The sequence below is a fragment of the Triticum dicoccoides genome, chromosome 5B (assembly GCF_002162155.2).
Source record: "Triticum dicoccoides isolate Atlit2015 ecotype Zavitan chromosome 5B, WEW_v2.0, whole genome shotgun sequence".
Lineage (NCBI taxonomy): Eukaryota > Viridiplantae > Streptophyta > Magnoliopsida > Poales > Poaceae > Triticum > Triticum dicoccoides.
In genome coordinates this window covers 32,169,718-32,188,701 of record NC_041389.1, presented here as the reverse complement: position 1 = coordinate 32,188,701, position 18,984 = coordinate 32,169,718, and the positions used below count along the sequence as shown (strand labels likewise).

Sequence of the window (18,984 nt, the reverse complement as noted above, 5' to 3'; positions counted from 1 at the left end):
GCCCCATTGGTCCCGGTTGGTGGCGCGAACCGGGACCAATGGGCCTCACTCCTGGCCCACCACCATTGGTACCGGTTGGTGGCCTGAACCGGGACCAAAGGGTTGTCTTTAGGACCGGGTCAAGCCACAAACCGGGACCAATGAACCAGCCAGGGGAGAGGGCTTTTGTGTGTAAAACATTAAAAAAAAGAATTTTCATAAAATAAATAAAAAAGCAAAAAACGAAAATAAAATAAATAAGTAGAAACAAAATAAAATAAATAAGTAGAAACATATTTTTTAATAAATAAGTAGAAACAAATAAACTTTAATAAACTAAAATAAATAAACTAAAATAAAATAAATAAAAATAGCAACAGTAAGTAGAAACAAAATAAAATAAATAAAGCAAAAAAAGGAATTTTCATAAAATAAATAAAAGAAGCAAAAAAAGAAAAGAAAATAAATAAGTAGAAACAAAATAAAGTTTAATAAATAAGTAAAAACAAAATGAACTTTTATAAATCCTCTAGTATTATTGAAACTAAAATTATATAAAATTTATGCAACTAAAATTATCAAAGTATTTTCTGTTCAAAACATTAAAAGAAAAAGGAAATTCATAAAGAAATTTTTTGTTAGAAAATTTAATAGCAAAAAGAATTATCATAAAGAATTTTTTGTTAGAAACTAAAATAACAAAATATGTTGACTCGACGGAGGAGGCCTGCTTGATCAGAGGGGCCATGTCCGGGACTGGGCTCGGCTGGGCTGGTATTGGGGGGTACTACCTTCCGGGGGGCGTAGGTTGGTGAGGAGCCAGTCCGTCGTTGACCTGATCCTTGTTTGGTGGCGGTCGCGTGGGCCAGTGACGGTGTCGAGGCTTCCGGATACCGCGGAGGTGGTACGTCACCGTGTCAGCGAGGAGGACGAGCACGTACGTCGCTATATGGTTGCGTTGGAGGGTAGGTTCGACAATACCTGGCAGGTTCTTCAGGGATCTCACTGGAGCTATGATCCTGTGATGGTTTCTTCTCTTTGGGTGTCCACCGTCCGCGCCGATACCCGTAGGGCGCTATGATTCTAGCTGTATTAGCAATGCTATATGTATGATAGTATTCGAGGTGTATTAGTGATAATATTCGACGATGTACGGATGCAAGAGATGATGTAGTTTTGCTTATAATTGAATGCATGCTAATTTGAATACTACTTTATTTTAAGATTTGGTTTTGCTAAAATTGGAGAGCACTATGCAAGGCGTATGCATTTGACTAGTTGATAGCTTATAGGGTTTTGTTTTTGTAGAAATCTAGGATCCCCCTCCATCATCCCCGTCGTCGTCCCCGTGACCGACCCCCCTCCGACCTCGAGGTGAGACTAGCCGAATCTCCATGTCAATATGAGTCCTATAAGATATTTTGAAATGTTTTTGCTCATATTTTCAACCATTGAAATTTAATGGCCATCAAGTTTGAATGCTCATATGAAGTAGATAAAAACATGTATATTTTCTTGCCGACAAATTTCAGGCGCTCGATATGTCCTTTTCTAGAAAGATAATTAAACGATATTTCGGGTTGGCTTTAAGTTTGTCGAGTCTCCACCATATATGAGAGGACGAAGAATCCCGACTGTTGTCGTGGGGGTAGCTTCTCCTTCGTTCTCGTGTGCTAGACAATTTGGTGTAATGCACTTGGGAACGAAAGGAGGAGCTACCATCACCGACGGGCGCAAATGTCAGAGAGGAATCAGTGAGGGAGAGTCTCCACCATATATATATGAGAGGACGAAGAATCCCGACTGTTGTCGTGGGGGTAGCTTCTCCTTCATTCCCGTGTGCTAGACAATTTGGTGTAATGCACTCGGGAACGAAAGGAGGAGCTACCATCACCGACGCTCGCAAATGTCAGAGAGGAATCAGTGAGGGAGAGTCTCTACCATATATATATGAGAGGACGAAGAATCCCGACTTTTGTCGTGGAGGTAGCTTCTCCTTCGTTCCCGTGTGCTAGACAATTTGGTGTAATGCACTCGGGAACGAAAGGAGGAGCTACCATCACCGACGGTCGCAAATGTCAGAGAGAAATCATTGAGGGAGAGTCTCCACCATATATATATATATGAGAGGACGAAGAATCCCGACTGTTGTCGTGGAGGTAGCTTCTCCTTCGTTCCCGTGTGCTAGACAATTTGGTGTAATGCACTCGGAAATGAAAGGAGGAGCTACCATCACCGACGGTTGAAAATGTCAGAGAGGAATCAGTGAGGGAGAGTCTCCACCATATATATATATGAGAGGACGAAGAATCCCGACTGTTGTCGTGGGGGTAGCTTCTCCTTCATTCCCGTGTGCTAGACAATTTGGTGTAATGCACTCGGGAATGAAAGGAGGAGTTACCATCACCGACGGTCGAATATGTACACCACGTGAGGTGAGAGTTTTCAAGAAAATACTCAGACAGACCGATAGTCAACCCGTGATGAATAATAATGATCTAATTTAAGTTTTTTAGTACATATATTTAATTGTCCAAGTTTAATATTTGAATTATGAACATAGGAAATGTCGTACTCGGACGACAAAAACCGCCTGGGGGAGCGCGACTGGTGCCACGACGACCGAAGTATGTGCGACAGGTTCCTTCAGCTATACGAAGATCGGCGCTTCAGCATTAAGCTCGAGGAGACCTTCGATGTTGAAACGGTACGCAATGACGACAAGTGTTTTTTTCGTAATTAAGCACGACTTCAACTATTTCAACGTGTACTTTTCATCTTTTACAATTCGACTAGCTTATCCCATGCTATGCAAGACGCTATGTCTTGGAGAGGATGGGTTTTGAAGACCATGAAAGTATGGAAACAAAGAAAATTCACCTAAGGACCCATCATGGTATGAATTTTGAAGTAAATCTGTACAATTCTGATAGCGTAACTCATTTTGGTTGCAAGAATTGGGAAGCACTTTGCAAGATGTATAGTTTTTATGAGGGTATGCTTGTCACCATGGATCTTGGTGATTCTGACACCGCCTAAGACAATTTGGACATCTGGGTCTTTGTTGATACGCTTCCAATTCTTCTCCTATGTGAGCTTCTCAAACATAGTTATTAAGTAATTTATATTGTTTATTTTAAAATAGTTGACAGCTTATTTCGATTGACAGCTTATTTTCATTCTTCAAAGAATGTGCGGAAGATGGTAGACAAAACCCACTACATCGATGGCTCCGAATCAACTTATCCGGAGAAAAATCATCTGATCGCATTTTGTACTGATCTTGAGAATTACAATATGTACAATCGAACTCCTCAACATTATGGTCAATACGTACCACTAGTGCATGTGTTGAACTACGATAACTACCATGGAGATACTCTGGTAAGATTTTTTACTATTACGACATCCGTGCATCTTTTGCATACTTCTAAAACTAGTACATCATTGCTAACTATGAAGTTATTATTATGTTTTTCAACAGATAATCCCAAATGATTGTGTGCCTCATCTGATGTATCAGCATGGTTGCCTTGATGTTTTCAACATACAGCCAGGTCATCCTACGAATCTCAACTGTCCACACCAGATTTCTAAAAGAAGTGGAGATATGACAATCAAAGAATGGAAAAAATGTATGGACAATCGTAAGGAGGTTCTTGGAAGCAAAAGGAAGCGAAGCGCAAGAATTGAAGACAGGATGATCTCCATTCTCCATAATGGAGAGTCAGGGTCTATATTGTTTTATGCTATTTTACCTTAAAGAGGGTATTTAGGTCCTACCTAATACTGATGATCATGTGCTAAGAACAATTAAGTAGGGTTGGTTCGATGACTATGAGGATGATGATCGTATAACTTGTTATTAATAACGAGTAGAAGTTGTATGATGATGATTACTAGGACTTGTTAATATAATGATGCATGATGCGAGCATGAAGAGTTATTATATATCAGTGGCTGAAACATGGATTGGATTGAAGTGAAGGCAACATGCATGTGGTGCATGTCGAAAGTAATACAATCCAAACTTGATCGACTTAGGATTAATATTACTTTCGACATGCACCACATGTTGCCTTCACTTCAATCTAAGACATGTTTAGGCATAGCAGTAGCATTGATAAACCAACCGCGGAGATAAGAAAGAACACTTCTCTCTATTAGCTAGCTAACAATCTAAATTAACCCCCAAAACCCCCTAAACCACCCCCTTTAAAAAAACAAAAACCTCAGCTCCTGCCAGCTGCTGACGCGTGGATGCCTTTTGATCCCGGTTGGTGCCACCAACCGGGACCAAAGGACCTCCTGCCTGGGCTCGCCGCAGCGGCCACGTGGATGCCCATCTGTCCCGGTTCATGTAAGAACCGGGACTAAAGGCCTAGGGCTTTAGTGACGACCCTTTAGTCCCGGATCCACAACCGGGACAGATGGGCCTTACTAACCGGGACAAATGGCCCTTTTTCTACTAGTGCAGGGGCCAGGCTGGGAGGACCTTATTCCATCTTCAGGGAGCCGCCACTGTCTCGTCTTCCTGGGCAATACACAAACCCTAACAAAACTCGAAGGACATCTAAAAATAGAGCCCTCCCGCAGGCAAGGGCAGGGATCCACCGTGCCGCCATTGCCCTAAGGCCACTGGAGACGAGGCGAACCGGCGACGGCGCCTACGGGAGGTAGAGAAACCCTAGTATTTTTTGAGGGAAGGAGGCAGCTGCGTCGTACTCTGGCGACTTTCGGAGTAGCTTTGGAGATATTGGAAGAGTTGTGACTTTATTGGTTACTTGCTCCGTCCCTAACCGGTTAGCGTATAAATTCAATAAAAAAATGCTTTCTTAATTTGATCAAGCATATATACAAAAATATGAAGATAAACAATAGTAACAAATCAATACCATTATATCCATCAATAGGTATATTTTCAAAATATAGCCGAAGATGAGAAAGATAATTAAAAAGCAATTTCTGTGTGCAGTGCTTGACCGCCTTTTGGAAAAGAATATCAACGCCCTTGGAGGCCATGGACTATTTGGCACATGAGAAATGCGCATGCATGATGTATACACTCAAACAAGCCACAAAGACACAAGACAAGCAGGGACGATAATTGGTGGCCTCTGCCCAGGGTCCGGGAGAAGGTAGATAGATATTTGGGACACAGGGACTCTATCTTTTTCAAGGATAAGACGCACACACGCATCATATTTGATGCCTTTCTACGTGTCGCGTCCATCGCCTTCCATGGATGGATCGCACCAGCAGCGGGCGGCAGCCAGCAGCTAATCTGGCTAGCCAGGACAAGTAAAGCACAGCACATTGTTCACGCCATGTTGCAGTTGGACGGCCGTCGATGGAACCACCCACAGTTGTAGCCGGGTGAAACACCCAACCCAACCGGTGGAGCGGTTGTTTTCATGCAGAAAGAAACCTTTTCCCGTTCCTTTCCGGTGCCAATCGATCGGCTCGCTGATTCCCAGGTGTCACCGCTCCTGTCCGCACCGAGCGCCGAGCGCGTGCCGTATCTATTTCCTTTCGACGAGATGTCGAAATCTAGTAAGAGGGCGTGGAGCTCCCGCATTGCATTAAGAAGAAGAGAGTCGGTCTTATCCCACCTAAAAACCAAACGATAGCATGCCATATGTATTGCAAAGCAAAGCACAGAAGTTTGGTCATGCCGAACATGCATGGCAGCTTCCAGCCTCTGGAAGCGGAAGTTTCTGGAACGCTGGGACGGAAAAGTTTGCTTCCCATCTCTCTGTCTGTCTCTCTGTCTGTGTGGCTCTTCTCTAGTGCCAGCCCTCTAGATGTTTGTACATGTGTCTCTCTCTGGCTGCTGCAAGTGTGGAGAGCCAACAGGGTCAGGGCTTAAAAGGCTGACGCCGAAATCCCCTTGGAGTTAAGGAAGGCAGGAGGTTGACGCCGGCCGGCGTCTTCCAAAACCATCCTTCTCCTCGCAACTGTATGCTGCCCGTAGATTCTTTTCTTGCTCTCTTGGTGTGCCTGAGTTAGGACAGAAAAGCAGTCTTCTCGACTGGCACTACTAGTTTGTTTTTCTGTTCCTTTTCCTTGGTGAAATGCTCGGAGGATCCGGCCAAGAAATGACTTTTCGGAAGCACGAAATTTGAGAGGGGAAAACAGTTGGTCGATCTGACTGTCTTGTTTCTTTGTTGGCAGAGAAGAGCAACTCGGGTTTCTTCTGCGGCTGGAGGGAGGCAGGGTGTCTTCTTCCCGGCTGCTTCTCTCTACGCTGAATTTTCTTTCTTTGAATGCAAAGATGATTTTGTGTTTTGATGCAACAAACGGTGAAGAAAGCAGGGACGGACGGCTGCTATATACTACTACCTGCTTCAATAGTTCGGTGCACATTCGACGAAGCAATGACGTCCGATGTTTATTTGTGCGTGTGCCTGTTGGCGTTCGCGTTAGCTGTGTGCATCTTAATTATACGGGTGTTGGGTGAACATTATATTTTGTTTGTACTTCCTTCGGTCGTTTTTACTCTGCGTATTAGATTTGTATCAAGTCAAACTTTGCAATGTTTGACCAAATTTATATAAAAATATGAATATCTACAATACTAAATATATATTATGAAACTACATTTCATAATGAATCTAACAATATTTATTTGGCATTGTGAATGTTGATAATTTTCTCTATAAGTTTAGTGAAAATAGAGATGCTTTGATTTCGGACAAAACTTATATGAGGACTAAAAATGACCTAACTGATTTATCCTCCACAGTCGCCGCAACCCTTAAATTTACTCACTCCTCTCATCCGTGGAGTGTCTTTTTCTTCATTCTTGCCCACCACTCTGCTCCGCTCAGCCACATCCACTCCAGCACCATCCTCCTTCCCTCCGCCGGCCACCACACGCAACTGTCGACACCCCGTAGCCCCACTGACCTCCCGCCGCCAAATTCCAGTGAGATTCCGATGATCTTTTTTCTTTATTTTTTGTCCTTTCCATCATCACTGTCCACGGCGGCACTCCTCCTCTTCGTCCCGAGACCGGTGGTGCTCGTCCCGTCCTCCCCACCGCCAACACTTGGCTACACCCCACCGCATGCTCGGTAGCAACTCCCAGAAGTGATCGAAATGCAGCTCCGAGAGGAGCTTGGCTTCGTCGCGTCCAGACAGTGTTGCGTGTATCGGAGTGTGTTCCACCTCCTTCTTGCACTTGCGGAGGCGGCACAACCACTAGTGATCAGTTCTTGGGCAAGGTGAGGTGGTACTATCTAGTTGTCGGCGTTGGCAAAGAAGATCGCCATTTATGTAAAGGGGAGCATTAATGGTGCAGCATGTCCTGGCGCCATGGTCACGCTGCCGCCAGGTATTGCCGCCGATCGGCTCTGTGACATGAGGCCACACGATCGAGAGCCCCCTTCTAGTTTGTATTTGTAGGTTTGTTGTGTGTGCTGCATTGCAATGGAAACACATCGAGGAGAGGCTGCAAAAAAGACTTAGCAGTTGGAAAGGTAAACTGATGTCTCTAGGCAGAAGATTGGTCCTCATAAATCCAGTACTAAATAATATGGTACTATATATGATTTCCTCCTTCCAGTTGTCGAAAGGAGTTTTACATAGATTGGTTTATTTTCAATCAAAATTCTTTTGGCAAGGAGATAGCGAGAGAAAGAAATATCGACTGGCTAAATGGAGTGTGGGTTGCTGTCCCAAAGACCAAGGCGGGTTGAGAATTCATGACCTTGAGGTTAAGAATCAGGCCCTACTCGGTAAATGGTGGTTTAAATTACTGAGGGAAGATGGTGTATGGCAAACCCTCCTCAGGCGGAAATATGTGGGCTCCAAGGCGGTATCGCAAGTACACTAGAAGCCTGGGGATTCTCACTTTTGGGCTGGTCTAATGGCTACGAAAAAATATTTCTTCTGCTATGAGTGTTTCTCGATTAAGGACAACTCGAAAATTAGATTCTGGGAGGATAAGTGGCTAGGAAATGCCACTCTTCGGGAACAATATCAGGCTCTACACAATATTGTGCGTCACAAGGGTGATACTATCGCCACGGTAATGGAATCATTTCCGCCAAATGTGAGGTTCAGAAGGGATTTAATTGGACCCAGACTACAATCGTGGAACATCCTACTTCAGTTGTTGTCCATGGTGCAATTGTCACATGTGTCCGTTGTATTTCGATGGAACCTACATGAGAATGGACAATTCTCAGTGAAGTTTGTGTATAGAGCATTAGTTCAGTCTGATGTGTATCAGTTGATAATAATAACAAGATCTGGAGGATGAAGATATCGCTTATGAATAAAATATTTCCATGGTATATTTGCTGCGGAGTCATTCTTACTAAAGATAAAGTTATTAAAAGGAATTGACATGGAAGTCCGCAATGTGTCTTTTGTCACCATGATGAGACAATAACATTTATTCTTCCAATGCAAATTGACTCGTTCTATATAGTCAGTCATCCAAATAGATTCTGTCTTGTACCCTCCTTGTAGTGTTGCTAATGTATTTGGCAACTGGTTACATGGGATTGATCACAGGTTTAGAACTCTTATCAGGGTGGGATCGCTTGCCTTTTTTGTTGCTTTGGCTGTGTAGAAATAATAAGATTTTTAATGATAAAAGTACTTCTCTTAATTAGTCACAGGCGAATTATGATCAGAAGATTCAACTTAATTAACCGCAACTCTTGCTTTTCACATACAAACTCACCAAAAAAAGATTGAATGGAGCACGGTGGTCTCCAATCATCAATTCGCCTCAAACCGAAGGCAGGCATCTGAATCAATTCTCCCCAAATTTAAGGAGTAGGAGACAGACACCACCAAACAAGCAGAAAGATGAGCAGCCCCACAGATTGTGTGTGGTGTAGGGGCGAAAGCAAGCAAAAGGCAAAGGCAAAGGCCGGCGTTTTAATGTGGCACCAACCTTGCTCTGCAAATAATGCGGCCGCATGCAGGAACAGGAACAACAAGCCAACAGAAACCCCACAAGCCGACACACACGCCCGAAGTTATATGTGAGCAGACCAAATCAGTGAAAACAGAGAGATTTACTGAGCACAAAGATTACTAAGGGATGCGGCGTTTCTGCACCGAGGTGCAGATGTTCCCAGTGTGAATAGTAAAATCGTTTAAAATAGCAGAAAAATAAAAAAATCGAACTTTTTTGGGTGCAATATGGTCGAATGTGTGATGCCTGTGCTAGATTTGGTAGAGTTTTTACATTCGAGGAGCTCGTGGTAACAAAAACTCAAATTTCAGGCTTGTGAGAAAGTTTGAAAAAACAAAATGTTCATACCTGATTTTTGTCTTTTTTGGCGCGCGAGCTCCTCCAATGTCGTATGCCCACGAATTTCACACGCACCTCGCACACTCAAGCATCTTGCATGCAAAAAAGCTTCATGTATTTTTGATTTTTTTACTATTTATTTTAATCCAATTTTACTGTTCAGCTAGTATAGATGAGCCCGAGCTTCGAATTGAATTATTGGTGAGCAAGGCAATTCAGTCAAACATGAGAGAGAGGCGTTTGGTCAGTAGAGCAGAGCACATGGACACATTGGAAGGATGATGAACATGATCAAGCTTTACTATTACTATTGCTACTATATATATGACATGACAGTGATCATGAGGAGTATATATACACAGCAGAGAAAAGGAATTGAGTCCCCAACAGCACCTCAGTTGCAGGAGTCACTCCAGCTCCAGCACAACTGGGTGGTTCAATTCCCCTCTCTTGCTTGTCTCTCTAGAATAATAGAGTCCAGCTGAGCTCTCAGCACCCTGTACAGCCACAGTGCAAGCTCTCTACCTCCCTAAACTCACCTAGTATTACTACCCTAACTAATTTACCATGTACTGTACTAAGGGTAAAAGGTGAAAAGGTAAAAAAAAAAGTAACCAAAAAACCAAGTGATGAAGAGAGAGTGATGATGAGTAACCGCCGCTAACTGTATCCATGCCTGCCTTGGGGGCAACCGCTTCCGGGGACCTCCTGTCTGTGTGGCTCCCTCTGGAAAAGCTTTTCCCTCCAAATTTCTGCTCGTCCTCTGCTCCTCTGCCTCCTCCTCCTCCCAGAAGCTCGGAGTGGTGAGAGCGAGAGGACCAATGGCGGGGCGAGGTGTGGTCAAAGAACCAAGGAATCGATTAGTGCTGGGCGTCGAGGTCGCCGGCGCCGATGAATGTGCCGTGGAAGCCGTAGGGGACCCGGGACGGCAGCTGCACGGTAGCCTCGAGCCGCATGTCGGCGGCGTTCACGACCAGGAGCTCCGAGGTGCCGGCGGCCTCGTCGCGCACGAAGGACAGCACGTAGCCGTCGTCCTCGGCGCCGGGGCGGGCGTGCTCGCCGTCCATGGGCACGAAGCACGGCTCGCCGCCGAACCGGCCCTCGCCGTACTCGAACTTGGTGAGCTCGCCGGTCACCAGGTCCACCTTGGCGAACCCGGACACCTTGGGCCACGGCTCGGCCACGGCCAGGTAGGCGTACCTCGTCTTCCGGCCCAGCATGTTGCGGTTCACCATGCCGACCTCGAGGTTCACCTGGCTCTCCAGCGGCAGGATGGCCCGCCGCGTGGACTCGCCGGTGCGCGTGTTGAGCCGGATCTCGGTGAGCACGCTCTCGAGGTGGTCGTCCGTGTCGTTGAAGATGGAGTCGGCCGGGGTCATGCAGGAGCCGATCACCACCACCTCGTCCGTCTCCGGCTCCTCCCACGAGTTCCAGAGGTGGAAGCAGAAGCAGTCGGGCACGTCCACCCACATCATCTCCGACGACTCCTTGGCGTACTTGGGGAGGACGCCGAAGCGGGAGGTCTTCTCCTTGTCGAGCATCACCGGCGAGCCGCCGCGGAACATCTCGGCGAGCTTGAACACCATCTGGTGGTCGGGCACGACAACGAAGTTCTCGGTGATGGCGAAGTCGTGGATCATGGTGGGCTGGTCGAGCTCGATCTCGACGTCGGCGGACTTGGTGCCGTCGGCGTGGAAGTAGAAGTACTTGAGGTACGGCTTCTTGATGACATCGTAGCTGAGCGCGAAGAGCTCGCCGGAGACGGGGTCGAGCTTGGGGTGCGCGATCATGGCGCAGTCGAGCTGGCCGTCGAAGTCGTAGCGGCCGACGGTCTCGAGGTCGCCGGCGGCGGTGACGCGGACCTGGTACGGGAGGTCGTCCTCGGACATGGCGAGGAGGCGGCCGTTGAAGTAGACGAGGCCGGCGTTGGCGACGCCGGTGCCGTGGGACGGGTCGACAAGGCCGCAGGCGCCGCGCGCGTAGAACAGAGCCAGCCTCGCGATGCCAGAGTGGCCGTGGAGCTCGCCAATGGTCTTAGGGAAAACCGGCCTCCCAACGGCGCGCTCCTGGGAGAGGCGGGCGGTCTCGGTGAAGCGGCAGGCGTAGGACTCGGCGGCGCCGTTGCGGATGCGGATGGCGTGGACCATGCCGTCGCCGTCGAAGAGGTGGTGCCCGGCCGTGGGCTCGAAGCAGGGGTTGGCGCCGTTGCGTGCGTAGACGCCGTTGATGAAGGGCGGGATGCGGCCGGAGACCGGGAGCGCGCGCACGGGGGCCTGCTCGCCGACGGGGGCGAAGTTGCCGGCGATCTGCACGGCGGGGTCGGCCGTGCGCGGCAGCGCGTGGGGCCGCTCCAGGACATTGTGGATGAACCCCTCCTCGAAGGCGTCGAGCGCCGCCGCCGCCGCGCGCTGGAAGAAGTTGAGGCTCTGCCCGTCCTTGCCGCTGCCGCTCTGCTTCTGCGGCGAGGCAATGGCAGGCAGCGCGGACTGCTCGTACCCGGGAACCTTCCTGGTGGACGGCGATGACACGTAGGCCGGCGTGCGTGCCGTGCTGGTGGAGGCGGCGATCAGCACCGAGTCGGCCGCCGCGGCGGCCGCGCGGGGCGCGAACCGGACCGAGCTGGCGCCGCGTCGGCGCCCATGGTGGTGCTGTATGGATGAAGAGGCAGAGGAGGAGGCCAGGGGCTGCGCGGACAGAGTCTGCATCGCTGATCCTCGGAAGAAGAATAAGAAGAAGAAGAAGAAGGCGGGTGTCCGGCCGATCCAATTCTCTTCTCCGGCGAGCGAGCGCGCGCGCGCGGATGATTGGCGTTGTGGGTTTCGGGTGAGAGGAGAGGGGAGAAGAAGTGACTGAGTGAGATGAGATGGGGAAGGGTGGGAGTGGGAGAGCTATATTTATAGAGTTTGGGAGGGGGGGAGAAGGGACAGGGGAGGGGGAGGAGCAGAGTGTTGAAACGAAACGAAGGTGAGTGGCAGGAGACCACGTGGTGCCTCACTCCCCCACTCCAGTCACGACCGCGTTCCCCTCTCCACTCTTCTTTTCTTTCTTTTTCTTCTCGTCTCCCTACTTTTTTTCCCTCTGCCTATGTATGTATGCTCATGTGGGGGCAATTTGGGGATTTTTTTCACTACTACTACCCGCGTACTACTACTTGTGTTGTGTCTCGTGTTGCTGCGAGGGCAAACGAGTGCTCCCAACCAACAGCATGCTGCCCCACAGCCTATTCTCTTTCATTATTTCTTCCCCTTCTTTCTTCTTTTTATTAGTATTTATACTTAGATACTGAAATTTTGAATTATTTTTTTACTTTAAAATATACTAAAATAAAAATGGATTACTAAAATAAAAGGGATTCTAGATTAGTTCAGTACATGTAGCTATTTGATTGATCTAAGATGAAAAGGAGTCCATTTTTGCTGGCAATTTCTATTCCGTGCTTCATTTAGTGTTCAGTAAACTAATATAAGATCTTTTAAATCACTACTTACGATTAAAAGATATTATATTAGTTTACAGAGGGAGTATTAGATTTTTATCTCCGGTTTATATAGATCAGTTCAATACTTTGACATATGTACTGTGGACCCCAACCGAGTTTGTCAAAATAATAATATTCAAAACAAGTTTAGTTAGTCTGGTTCTCACAGAATTAAAAAATATTTTTAAAATATTTTTTATCCTGTATCTCCAAATATATTTTCCAAACGAATCTTTTATTATCTAAGTTACATAGCATTAGAAAAATAATTATTTTACACATTTGGTTGTATCAAACAGACTTCATAAATGTTCATTTAAATTTCAATCCCTTCAGTCATATGTAATTAATTTAAGAAACATTCCATGCACATTGCTCGGATTTTCATTTTTTTTCTTGATTTTCAAATCAATTCCAAAAACAATGATCACACTTAGAATTTTTTTAAAATATTATACAGATACCTAACATAAATTTCAAATATTAAATTATTTTTCATTTAATGGGTTAGAAAAATTAACAATAAATTCCACAAAATTTCTTATAGACATACCATTTCTCTAAAATAATATTTGAATGAAGTTATTGTTGTTCTAAATTTTTTTTATAAGATCAACTTTTCTGCAATGAATCTTCCTTTACAAAATCAAAATACTTTTTAAGAAAGTAAATTAGCAATTCAATTTCATTTTTTAAAAGTAAATATAATTCACAAATATTTACACAAATTGAAATTATTTTAGTAAATTTTCTATCAAAAACATTTCAGGAGGGTACCAAATTTTCATTACTTGGACATATTTCCATATGGAATTTAAATGTTTCTATTATTATATGAATTATTTAAATAACTTTATTAATATTAGACAAACATTTCCCATAATTTTCAATTATTTCCGTAAATTTTCAATCAGTACTTCCATAAATCATTAACCAATATGTTCTTATTTTTCTATCAAATTTATAGATATTTTATAAAGGCATAAATTTTTGATTTAAAATATAATTGAAAATTTCACACACATATCAATTATTTGAGTAATATCTAAAACTATTATAGGAAACATGACACAAACATTGAACAAAATTTTAATTATTTGTTGCACTTTTAAATAAGAACAGCCATAACTAAAAAATAAGGGACTTTTATTTCTCTCGTGGAAATGTGAATTATTTGTAGTACTTTCTTTTGCAGTTTTTTTAAATTATAGGATATACCTTTTGATATTAACTGCATTATAGTTCATTTTGAAAATTTCGTGAGATAGATATGTGTTTAATCCTGTTTACACTTGCATGAATTCTGATGTCTGGTACATGGTCATTGGCAATTTGTCAATTGCATGAATAAATGTAAAACCATTTTTAAGAGAAACATTACATTTGTTAAATGCTAGCATAATAGTCTGCTTTACCCAAGAGCTGAGTAATGTTCAAATTTTATTGTAAGTTATATGGTCTATTTGAGTTTTTTATTGCTTTAAAATTGCTTAGAATTAGAAAAAAAAACCGTCTGGGTCCAAACAACACATGTATTTCACTTGGATTTCAACCTAGACAGAGTATTTCACTTGAGCGCGAGGGAGGGGCCAACTCAAATGTAAGAAAAATGTGTGAAATAATCATGCTTTTTACAGAAGTATATTTTTCCCCAAAATAAATGATTCTCAATTTTCCATACCAGCTTACTTTATAACGGGCATGAACATTTGCATGTTTTTGGATATTTCTTACAATTCATGGTTTGCACATATTAAAATAGAAATATTAATATACTCCCCCACCCAGTAAAACAAATGTGTGGTATCCTCTTATAATGATTAACATAAATGAAAATTCAATTTTATCCTGTCCATGGTATTTTAAAGTTGTGTGCAATTTTTGAGGTAAATTATTGCAATACTATACTAGATACTGCTTTCCCAAAAATAAAAATAAAAATAGATCGTGGGTTAGACAGCCTACGATGTTTCATTCTGGAGAATGGTGAGTACATGACGGGAATGCAGTATGTAGTTGGACTTGTCTTCTTAAAATTGAAATACATATTTACAAATATCAAATACAAATGTTTAAACCATTTTTAGTGTAGGTTATAAAAAAATAGTGAAAATTGCAAATATGCAGGGCATATCTACATGTATATGTGCAGAAAAAATATATTATTTGGAACTTGTACATGTGGTTCTTTCTTTTTACATACCCGGCTCCTTGGAGCCCCGTGCCCAAAACACCGACTTCGTAAAATTCCTCTTTATTTAGACAAGAACATGAGCGCCCTTCACCTCAAAAAAAAAAAAAAAAAAAGAACATGAGCGCCCGCAGTATCTGCTTAGATTTTTGCGATGCACACAGCAGAATATACCTGCTTGGGGCTTGGGGCCTGGCTGCATTGAAGCCATGTCGATATTAGTACTTTTGGTTGAAAACTTTATTTTGCTGTCTATATCGTCAGATGCACACATCCATAAATGAAAACTTTATAGACTGCTCTCCCGTCTTGGTCCAGCCGGCCGGCCTTCGTCTCTCCTCCACACCACCTTCACCACCCCTACCGTTCTTTCTTCCCTAGGTACACAAAATATGTATCTGTCGATTTTGGCGTTTTCAGATTGCTCATTCCCGGCCATGGTCGCGTCGGTGTCGATGGAACGAGCGGCCTAGCTACGAACGTACCATTGCAGTTGCACTGCATGCACGCCACCAAACACTTGCTGCAAAAGAAGAATTCGGTCGTTAATTTGCATTATGAACTGATGCTAATCACTAGTAGCAACCACCAGTCCACACGGGATCAGAGCCCCTGCTGACCCGGAATTACTTAACATGGGAGTATATACTATGTGAAGTTTTCTTGGAAAAAGTGCACAAAGAAGGGAACATTTGCCGGACATAACTAAGCTGCCAAGAAATGATCTCTTCTGGATTCAACACGGAGAACATGTGGCGGGCATCAATGTGGAGTACTTTCAGGTTAGCACGAGAAGCACGACGCATCAGGCATGCATGGGGCTCACACCACCTTTGTTTCTTGTTGTTTTGATTTCGGGGAAGAATCGGATGCATCCCCTCCATTGCCAGTCTTACTAATTAGTGGTAACAGACACGCCTATCCAAGAATTGTGTTTTAGGTATGTTACCCAACTGTAGCCATTTGAAGCTACACACCCAACTTCAAGGGTTGTATTGTGTCATCCATTTTGCGGGGAACCTTCAGCAGCATTGCATCATGTTAGATCATACATACATGTGCGCGAACATTTTCTACTTATCTACGGACAAAGTATCGCTAAAAAGAAAATCTACAGACAAAGTGGTACACAAGGACTTCGTCACTTGTCTGCAAAAAAATGGTAGCAGATAAGCAATCAAAGCCATTCCGGGGGCCCAGACTTCAATGGATCTTTCCTACTCCATCCGTAATTCTTGTTGTGATTTTAGTTCAATTTTTTTCTTGAAACGGCCACCATCAATTAATTAAGAAGAAGAGGAGAGTTTTTGTTACCTGAAAAGTTTCAATCTACAATGAACACTAGAAATAATTAAACCTATATCCGGATCCATAGAGCACCCAACGACAATTACAAGCACTGACGGGAGCCGAAGGCGCACCACCGTCATCATCCCTCCCTCGCCGGTGAGGGCAAAACTTATTGTAGCAGACAATAAGGAAGTCATTAGTGCTGATGCCACATAGGGTCAGCGCACCAGAATAGCAACTGCCACCGATAAAACAAATGTAGATCGAAAGTATCCAACCTGAAGACACACTGACACAGGCGAAGGAATACCAGATCCAAGCGGATCCACCAAAGACAACCACCGGTCGAATCCTCTAGTGATCTGCTAGAGACAGATCTCCACACGTCATCCGACGATGCTAGACGCACCACAAGGATAGGGGCTAGCTAGGCAGGGAGAACCTTATTCCATCTTCTGAAAACCATAGCCGCCTCGTCTTCCCGAGCAGGACACACCATAGAAGAACTAGAAAAACAATTTATAAACGGACCCCTACCGTCTGCAAGGGCCGGGATCTACCGTGTCGCCATGATCCTAAGGCCATAGAAGACGAGGTGGATCGGCGGCGCCACCGAAGGGAGGCAGAAATCCTAGCCGCCTTTTTTGCTTGAAGAAAGGTGAAGGGATAAGTCGCTTCACATGAGAGGCCAGGCTTGTCCTCCACAGAAGAAGAGAGTTGCGTCGTTAATTTGTGGAAAACCAGGCGAAAACCGTCACAACCATGCTCAAAAGCAGACCCCATCCACATGTGAACTACTCCCGAACCTTGGAGCCACGGAACTTAAGCACCCAACACACTACGACTGAAACCCGCAACATATGAATCCCAATATCACAAAAGAAAACCAATCGACTCGATGCAACTCGTGGAAAACACATCGACGAAAACCAAAGCCCAAATCTGCAACTCGGAAAGTCGAGAACCATCCATCGTGGAACCATTTGGTCTCCCCTTTAGCATTATCCTTCTTTCTTTTGCTCTTGCAATATTTCTCACTAACCAAGATTTTAGTTCAAATTTGAATGAGAAGCACAACAAGAATTATTGAACGGATGGAGTAGTTAATAGAAGCTAATCAGTAAGAGCAACTCCAATGGGGCGACCTAAACGGACGGCGATTTTTTGCGTCGTTTTTTTGCGCGTTTGGGTCGGCCACCCGCCCGGCATCCACCCTGTTTTAGATATGGGTCGGCAGCGCGCCCAACACGCCGACTCATATGTGCCGGCGTGGCCGGCTGCCCCCCCTATTTTGCATGAATTTTCATAGTTTGAATCAAATAACATAGTTTGGACCGAATAAAATAGCATAGTTATTACAAGCCGAATAAAAATAAAAATGTCTCACATAGTTCTCACATAGTTTTGCAAACGAATAAAAGAAGATACATTTATTGGTTGTCAACATGAGCCCACATATGCTCAACCAAATTATTTTGCTGTTGCACGTGAGTTTCCAATCACGCATGTCTTGATGAAATTGGGTGAACTGTTCAAACGTAGCCGCTCCTCCATGCTCAGGCAAAACATTCTCACCATGAAACTGAAACCCTTGATCGTACAGACGTTCCGGGCGCTCGTCTTCTACGATCATATTATGCATGATCACACAAGCAGTCATCACCTCCCACAGTTTCTGCGTGCTCAAGGTATTAACAGGATACCGAATGATGCCCCATCGAGATTGCAAAACACCAAAGGCACGCTAAACATTCGTCCTAGCACTCTCTTGCTCTTGGGCAAATCTTTTCCTCTTCTCTCCAATAGGGTTTGGTATTGTCTTGACAATAGTGGTCCACTAAGGATAGATACCGTCATCCAGGTAGTATCCTTTGTCGTTTTGTGCCCGTTGACAGTAAAGTTCACCGGTGGGCTGTTGCCTTCGGCAAGCCTAGCAAACACCGGCGAGCGCCGAAGCACGTTGATATCATTGTGTGATCCGGCCATGCCAAAAAAAGAGTGCCAGATCCAGAGTGAGACGCCACGACCTCTAGTATGATAGTGCAAGCCCTGACACGACCCTTATACTGCCCTTGCCAAGCAGAAGGACAGTTCTTTCACTCCCAATGCATGCAGTCTATGATACCAAGCATCCCTGGGAAGCCCCTGCTGGTATTCATCGCCAACAAACGGGTTGTATCTTTAATAGTCGCCTCTCTCAAGTACTCAGGGCCAAACACATCAATAACAGCCTTGCAAAACTTATACAGGGACTCTAGGCAAGTAAACTCGCTCATACGGACGTACTCGTCAATGAGATCACCAGGCACTTCATATGCAAGCATTCGAATGGCGGCAGTGCATTTCTAACCAATCTTGCCAATGGCATCCTCTTTGCACTTGAAATAGTCATCATACCCGACCACCCCATCTCTAATACGGTCGAAAAGATGCCTACTCGTACGGAAACAGCGGCGAAATTTTTGACGTTTGAACAACGAGTTTGTTGTATCAAAGTAGTCCTTCCAAAGAAGGAAATGCCCGATCTCTCGGTTGCGATTCAACGCCAAAGGTGGCCCGGAATGGAGCCACGGAACAACGGCTGCTGGCTGTGGTGATGGACCAACATGGCAGCCAATATCTCCTCCTCGTCATCGAACGACGAATCGTCGAAGTCGCAAAGGAAATTGTAAAAAAAGAACTCATCGGCAGAGTCCATTTTGTACCTTGGCAAACTGTCGAACAGCTTGCGGGTGTCGACGAAGGAGACGGACGGCGAAGAGAGTCACGGCG

General features: G+C 44.7%; 1 protein-coding gene across 1 annotated transcript; it reads right to left on the bottom strand.

Moving 5' to 3' along the window:
* Positions 1 to 9,543: 9,543 nt before the first annotated feature.
* LOC119307199 (9-cis-epoxycarotenoid dioxygenase NCED5, chloroplastic-like) lies at positions 9,544 to 12,108 on the bottom strand. Its single transcript, XM_037583294.1, has one exon. The coding sequence runs from the start codon at positions 11,956 to 11,958 to the stop codon at positions 10,114 to 10,116; it is 1,845 nt and encodes a 614-aa protein (XP_037439191.1). The 5' UTR covers positions 11,959 to 12,108; the 3' UTR covers positions 9,544 to 10,113.
* Between the last annotated feature and the right edge of the window lie 6,876 nt (positions 12,109 to 18,984).